The sequence below is a fragment of the Protobothrops mucrosquamatus genome, unplaced genomic scaffold (assembly GCF_001527695.2).
Source record: "Protobothrops mucrosquamatus isolate PMUCROS unplaced genomic scaffold, P.Mucros_1.0 scaffold258, whole genome shotgun sequence".
NCBI lineage: Eukaryota > Metazoa > Chordata > Lepidosauria > Squamata > Viperidae > Protobothrops > Protobothrops mucrosquamatus.
The window spans coordinates 581925-589733 of record NW_015386605.1 but is presented as its reverse complement, the minus strand read 5'-3'; the positions used below and the strand labels follow the sequence as shown (position 1 = coordinate 589733).

The following is a 7809-nucleotide window of genomic DNA, read 5'->3' as shown; positions in this document are numbered from 1 at the left end:
AGACAGCAGCGATGTGGCCTTTCTTTCCGCACGCTCGACAAATGGCGGAATGGAACCGACATTCCGCTCGCTTGTGGCATCCACCGCATCCGAGGCAACGAAGCTCAGCTGGGCCCTTGTCCTGACAATCTTTGGACCTCCTCCCAGCTGCTTGGTAAAGCTTGTCCACCTCTTCTTCAGGATCTTCTTCCGAATCCTTGCACATGTCTTCCTTGTGGATAGTGGCGGTCTCTGGAGCGCTTCGCTTAGGCCGCATGTTCTTGACCGCCCCGCCTGCAGCTTCTTCTGCCAAAACCTCTCGCAGAGCATCTTGGAAGGAGACATCTTCCCTGGCGAACAGCCTCTGCTGTATGTCTGTGTTCCTCAGTCCACACACAAAACGATCACGCAGTCTTTCCTCTAAGTTCTTGAAATCACACGGTTTAGCTGCTCTTCTCAAGGCCGCAACGAATTCTTTTGCTGATTCCCCAACTCACTGATCTCTCTGTTGAAATGTGTGCCTCCAAGCTATGACAGACTGCTTGGGCTGGAAATGTTCCTTTAAGACTTTCTTCAAGTTGGAGTATGATACCGTTTCCAGCGAGTCCGGGGCGATTAGGCTCTCGGCGATCTCAAAGGCATCTTGCCCACAAACGCACAACAATGTGGCAGCCTTTAAGCCTTCCTCCCTTATCTGGTTTATGCGGAAATACGTCTCGACTCTTGCAACATAAGATTCCCACCTCTCGGGGTGAGAGACGTCGAATTCCGCTAAACGCCCGACTTTCGCCATGATCGAGGATCAAGGTCTTCTTCTTCAGCCGCACGCACCCTCCAGCGATTTCGTACTGGCAGGATAACGCTGACTTCCACGCCGTCTTCTCTTCCGGACTTCTTTGGGTGAGTCTTCAAGCTTTCTTAGCTGTATAGACTGAATCCCACCTTCATCGCCAGTGTTAAGTCCGGAGAATAATGGCGCTTGAGATGAAGCATTTCTAACAAGTCTTTATTCTCTGCTTCCAATCTATGAACAACCCGAGCAGAGGCACGCAGGCCTCTATTTATACCTTCTGATCCCCGGGCAACTTCAACCAATCACGAGGCGGTCTTTTCCCACCTTGCGCATGCGCGTAAGGCCGGCTTTTCCAAATGCCCGGGACTCTTGCAACATCCCGAGCCTGCTTTTGCAGGCTCAGGACACAACAAAAATGAAATTCAATGGGGAAAAAAGCAAGGTTCTACATTTAAGCAAGAAAAACCAAATGTACAGGTATAGTATAGGGGTTACCTTACTCATAGTAGTAACTGTGAGAGGGATCTCAGAGTCCTAGTGGACAATCACTTAAATATGAGCCAGCCATGTGCTGCAGCTGCCAAAAAAGCCAACACAGTGTCTGAAATGGTATAGCGTTTCCTGCCTGAGCAGGGGGTTGGACTAGATGACCTCCAAGGTGCCTTCCAACTTTATTATTATTATTATTATTATTATTATTATTATTATTATTATTATTATTATTATTATTACTATTACTATTACTATTACTATTACTATTACTATTACTATTACTATTACTATTACTATTACTATTACTATTACTATTACTATTACTATTATTCTGCTGTCTCCAGGCACTGCCACATCCACTATCCAGACTTTTTTGTCTTTCTTATCGACAGTTGTTAAGTCCGGGTTGTTATGTTGCAGGTGCTTGCCTGTTTGGATTCTGAAGTCCCAGAGCAGTTTAATTTTATCATTTTCTGTGACTTTCTCTATTTATTATTATTATTATTATTATTATTATTATTATTATTATTATTATTATTATTGTTGTTGTTGTTGTTGTTGTTGTTGTTGTTGTTGTTGTTGTCGTCATCATTGTTGATCATCGCACAGTCAGCCAGATGTTCAGACTGGATTTGGCATTTTTGTCTACCTATCGAGTCCTTATCAAGGACCTGGGATAGGCAGATGTGGATGTTTGATGGTATTACAGATATTGTTGCAGGATGGAAGCAGTACCTAGTAAGGCCGTCTTTTGCAATTGACTAATGGTGAATTTGCCAATGCCAATGGTATTCAAGTGAACAGTGAACACTGTTCAGCATTGTCTTCTCAGTAGCCGTGTCATCTGTGTTGGCCAAAACAATCACAGTAGTGCTGGCATTCCTAGCCTCAAAACCAGGCAATAAAGTGAGAAGATGGTTTGGAAAGAGCTTGGCCAACTCCATCATCCTTTCTGGTTCAGCTGTTCGAATTCTCATCTGTTCCATGTGGCTGGGAATTTCTCCCCCATTTCCTGACTCTGTCCTGCACTCCCAGCCTGGATGCTAGCAGATGATTCTGATGAAAATATAGATGGGAGGATTGAGGGAGAGAGAGAGAGAAGAAGGGAAGGTGAGGGATATGGAGAAAGCAAGGAGTGGGGTAGGGAGGAGAAACTGATCCTTTAAAGATCAAGCCAATCTTATGGCTCCATAAGAGTCAACTTACCAGAAAGCCAATAGAAAACAAGGTGGAAAGACTTTGGGGATCTTTTGAGAGACTTTGGAATCCTAAATGAGGGGATGAAGCTGGGAAATATGGAAAGTGAGTTGTTTTGCTTTGTCTAGAATTGTCTTAGGATTTAGGGGGTTTTAAAATCCTTTTTATCCATGTGTTCTCTTTATGACCTTATTTTCTTTTGACACCTTTAGTAAAGTTCATATTCATTTAATCTGGGAGTTGACCCATGGCCTGCTTGTACCTGCCCTAGTTTGGTTGAGCTACTGACTCCCCAAACAAGACCACGATACATTTTGTCTTCAATTTACATCAGTCACATTGACTTGAATATTGATATGCCAAAACTGTCGGGAAGTAACAGGCAATAAATAAATGTCTGCTATTGGCAACAGCTCACCAGAAGTCAGAAGTCTGTTCAGCACTTTAGCACAGAGATGCTGGAACTGGAGGCTATGAGCTAGGAAGCCATGAAGAAGATGGGAGTTGATCTGGAGTTGAAATGAAGGGAGATTGCTGAAAAAGAGCACCTCAGGAGAAAGAGAAGGAGCACCAAAACCAGTGAGAGATGTTGAAGTTGCAAAACCATGTCATCTTCACTAACTCTCTTCTTCCCAGTAGAACCCATAACTTGGGGGAATGGAAATACCAATTCATAAAGAATCATGAAAGAAATGAGATTCAGACCTCACTAATTATCTTTGAAGATACCTGCCAAGCTTACACCACTATAAAGCCCAGGAATTGACTCATATATCTCTTGTCTTGAAGAGTTACTTAAGCCAAATATTGGTTGACATATGTGCTGAGGAAAAGGAGGAAAACCAATAGTTTAAAAAACATAATATTTATTCATTTGTTTGTTTACTTATTTATTTATTTATTATTACTGTATTTGATGATTATCTTGAATTCTTATTTAACAAACTTCACATATTTCTTTCCTTCAGTTTTAATAAACATAAGTTGTCAAGCAAATCCAAAGGAAGAATATATAACCAATAATAATGGATAATTAGAAGTTACCAACCTAAGAAACAATTTCACAATCATCCCCCTGCTTTGGCCATTAGATGTTCCTTAGTGTTTAGATCTGGTCTCAGGATGATAATGTAGCACTTGGGGAAGAAGATGCAGCTCAATAGTCCAGCACCAGAGGCCAAGATGGAGAAGACCTGCACAGCCACCATGTATTTTCCTTTAGTGCTCAGGTAGGTGGGGAGGAAGGAAATCCAGACACTGCAGAAGACCAGCATGCTGAAGGTGATCAGCTTGGCTTCATTGAAAGCTCCAGGCAGGTTCCTGGCCAGGAAAGCCACAGTGAAGCAAGTTGCAGCAAGGAAGGCCATGTAGCCAAGAACAACATAAAACATGATGACAGAGCCTTCACTGCATTGAAGGATAATCTCTTCAGGCTGGGAGTGCAGATCAGAGTCAGGAAATGGGGGAGAAACTCCCAACCACATGGCACAGATGAGAATTTGGACAGCAGAACAAGAAAGGATGATGGAGTTGGCCAAGTTCTTCCCCAACCATCTCTTCACTTTATTGCCTGGTCTTGAGGCGAGGAATGCAAGCACTACTGTGATTGTTTTAGCCAACACAGATGACACGGCTACTGAGAAGACAATGCTGAACACTGTTTGTCGGAGAAGGCAGGTGGCTTTCCTTGGTTGGCCAATGAAGAACAAGGAAGATAAGAAGCAAAGCAGAAGGGAGACCAGGAGGATGTAGGAGAGGTCCCGGTTGTTGGCTTTGACAATAGGAGTTTCAAGGTATTTAATGAATATGAATAAAACAAAGCCTGTGATTAGGAACAAGAGTAGAGCAAAGGAGATGAGGATGATGCTGAGATGTTCTTCATAGGACAGGAAGGTTATTCTTTTGCGGATACACTGGATTCGGTTCTCGGTTGGATATTGATCATCTGGGCACTTGGTGCATTTTGTGGTATCTGAAAAAGAAAGTAATATTTCTTTTATAGTCTTTCAAATTTCAATAAAAACTTTGGATAAGATGTGATACAGAGAGACAGAAAAGTCTCAGTAAATGGAATATACTTACATTACAACAGCAAAAAAAATCCCCAATACATACAACTATTAAAAGAACAACAACATAAATTTAAAAGAAAATCTGTCTGGTGCTGCAACCTCCCTTCTCTGAGGTAATCCACCAGATTCTTATCCTGCACTGACCTTACCTTATCCCAAATGATTGAGAGAAGTAGCAATCCTCCAGAGGTTTAATAGGATGGGGGCCTATTCAATTTCAAGGGGGAGTGGGTCCAATAAGGCAGGAACTGCACCAGAAAAGGCAGGCTTCTGATAATCCATAAAGTGGGAATCCTTTAAGGGAACAGATCATTTGCATGCCAAATATTATATGCTCTGGTGGGAGAAGCAGATATCCTCAAGGAGAGGAAGCCCTGCAGATACCCTGGTTTTGTCTTAAGGAGGGTTTGAAAGTTGAATTTAATTGCACCTGGAAAGAAACTGGGATTCTGTGGAGCCTGCACAGTAGGGGTGTCCTATGGAAGAACACATGGAAATTCAACACTGTGCATGCCTTTGCATTCTAGACTATTTGTAAATTCCAGATGAATCCTGAATCCTCTGTTTGGTTTTCACTGTTCCTTTAGCCCAATATCTCTCCCTTTATTTTTCCTCCCAATTAGATATTGCAGCTTATAAGGATATATGATCTTACTAAAGATTAACTGATTAAATGAATGATTGATTGATGTATCTATCAGCCTGTAATGTAAAGTTGGTCTACTCTAGGTAAACAAAACCCATTGATCTAAAATCATTCCTCAAGTTACAAAGAATTCTGATATTTCTAATAAAGATAAATATGGATGGAAACATCCAAACTGGGAAATGAAAGAGATTTCCCATGCAATCCACAACATCCTTCTTTCTACCTCATCCTTCAAGATATTTTTTTTATTCTTTCCATTATGGAAGAAATTGGACACCATGAAAATTAAAAACTAAACAATCAAATTTACATGTGTCTTTAACATGCATATTGATCAAAGTTTCCGTATGGTCTCATTCACCTTCCTGAGTGGAGATGGTCCCCTCTGGACAAGGAATGCAGTCATAGCAGCAAACTGGCTCTCCTTCTCGAGCCTGCTTGACAAATCCAAGATGGCATTTTTCCACACATTTAGACTGAGGCAAAGACTAAATAGAAAAAGAAAAAATGTCAAAGAAAATATGTCAGGACTCACTATCCATGTAAGATGGAGGTAGACATGAACATCACCCAAGTCGTCTCTGGGCTTCATGTAGGCAAATATGAAATCTCTGACTCCTTCCAAATGGTGGCAGGAGAAACAATTGCAGGAAGATTCTTCATTCAGTTCCTTCCTTTTTCTTCTGACTTATCAGATTACAATAAAGTACTGTAGCTGTCTACTTAACAAAGTCTGGAGGGATGAAATTGAGAAAAGGTTTAACCAATAAGTGATAACCAGTGTTTCCCTCCTCATAGTGGAATTAACATGCATTCCTTCATTCTTCATGCATGCTTTATTTAAAATATAATATCTAAAATACTAAATTTTAGAGTCAACTTTACTATAAAAGATTTATTAAATTTTCATTTCATTGGATTTATTGAAATAGAATAAAACTGTGATGAAGAAAGAAACTTTTGACCAGTAGGATCTGGAAAGGTTTCTTCTGGAGTACATAAAACATTGCAAAGCTGCTTCCCTTTGAAAGGAGTCCAAAATTATCTCCCAGTTAAGATAAAATGGGAAATTTTCTTACAAATAAGGGCTGTCAACCTTAAAGATATTCTTCATTCATATATATATTTGTTTAGTTTATATGGCTGCCATGCTGGTGAACTAAAAACTAAAACTGGCTGACTAGTTTCTAAAACTATAGTGAAGTGAGATGGAGGTGAGGTCATGAGAACGTGTCCTTTAAAAAGGGTGAGTCAGGCATGTTTTGGTGTAGTACATGGGTCATGAGTGTAAGCCCCGTGTTGGAAATGGATATTCAACACAAGGTATCCAATACAAGGTCATTTCTGTTGAAAGAATACAATTAGGTGACACAATGTGACAGGTAAATACACACCATATTTATTATTAATTTGATTTGTAGCTTCTCAGTGTGTACTAAGGCACCTAACAATCAAGATAAACAGTTGCATTCAAGGGATTTTCAGATGAAGTGCACTCTTACTATCCAATGCCCAAAGAGAGGCAGGTATAAGCATGTTCTCAGCTGATTAGAAACATCCCAGACTATGAGCCTCCAATTTGGGAGACCCCTGACTCCAAAAAAGGCAAGATGAAGCTTATATAACAATTGGACCAACAGGACCTCCATCCAATCTTGATTCCATTTCATTGGATTCACTCCAAATCTGAACTCAGGGACTAGTCAACAGAATTGCCTTCACCTTTGATATTTGAAGACAAAAAACTAGTGAACCTGAAGCTATTAACACCAAAATCTCAAGCATAAGAGGCCCTGTCTCACCAGTTTTATAGTGATACTAAACTACCAAGGGACACTAAATGGCAATGATTTCTGTCCTAAATAATAATCACCCCATATTTCATTTTGGATCAGCTGACAACAGGTTTCAGCATGACAGCATCAGTAGGGAAACCCTGGTCAATAGAACTGAAGCATGCTTATCTGCCTAAGAAAATTATAGAGGTTTTACTCCACACATTCAATTCTCAGTGAAGGTTACCCACTTTTTTGACTGGGTTTAGCCCACTTGAAACGGCTTTGGGAAAAAGAGAAAAGACACCAATATTTTCCCCACCTTGTTGAGCAACTTTAGCTGTGACAAGCCATCTTGGTTGATTGTAAGTCTCTGTCTTTCAAAAACCCCCAATTGCTTCTTGATAGGATCCTCCTTGGGGAGAACTACCATACTAGTAATATCCAGATCTGCTGCTATGTCTCCATTTTGCTCCAAGTACAGTTTAATCAGGGAAAGATTGTACAATTCCCTCTTCTTTAGAAATGGATGGAACTAGAATGGAAACATCCAGGAATTTAAAAGCAGAAATCTTGGTTTCTTATTTCTTATAACTTTTTACATTTGAATCTTTCTTCTATGGTTGTTTAACTTGCAAATATTATGAGTTGGGAGAACAAATGTTACCATTACCTTCAAAATTGAAGTACAAAGATTCAGCAATACCGGTATTTCTAAATCATGTAGTATACTGATACAATGTATATTGACAAAATGTAATTGACAAAAATGGTCAATCATATATAACAATCTAGTAAAGGTCACCAACCAAGTAAACAAAATACACAAATAACGAGAGTATTCATGAACTC

The 7809-nt window shown here is 40.2% G+C and overlaps 1 protein-coding gene across 1 annotated transcript; it reads right to left on the bottom strand.

Annotated features, from left to right (window-relative positions):
* Positions 1–3528: 3528 nt before the first annotated feature.
* Positions 3529–7390, bottom strand: LOC114922484 (vomeronasal type-2 receptor 26-like). The gene is made up of 2 exons (XM_029283873.1): positions 7280–7390; positions 3529–4413 (listed from the first exon to the last, which is right to left on the bottom strand). The coding sequence occupies exons 1-2, from the start codon at positions 7388–7390 to the stop codon at positions 3529–3531; spliced, it is 996 nt and encodes a 331-aa protein (XP_029139706.1).
* Between the last annotated feature and the right edge of the window lie 419 nt (positions 7391–7809).

What these genes read in the sequence shown, in the direction of transcription:
- LOC114922484 (XM_029283873.1), bottom strand. Translation starts at nt 7,390, where the DNA reads ATGGTAGTTCTCCCCAAGGAGGATCCTATCAAGAAGCAATTGGGGGTT. An exon ending in AGCTAAAGTTGCTCAACAAG is followed by an intron (nt 4,414 to 7,279) that starts GTGGGGAAAATA and finishes AAATGCACCAAG; the next exon opens with TGCCCAGATGATCAATATCC.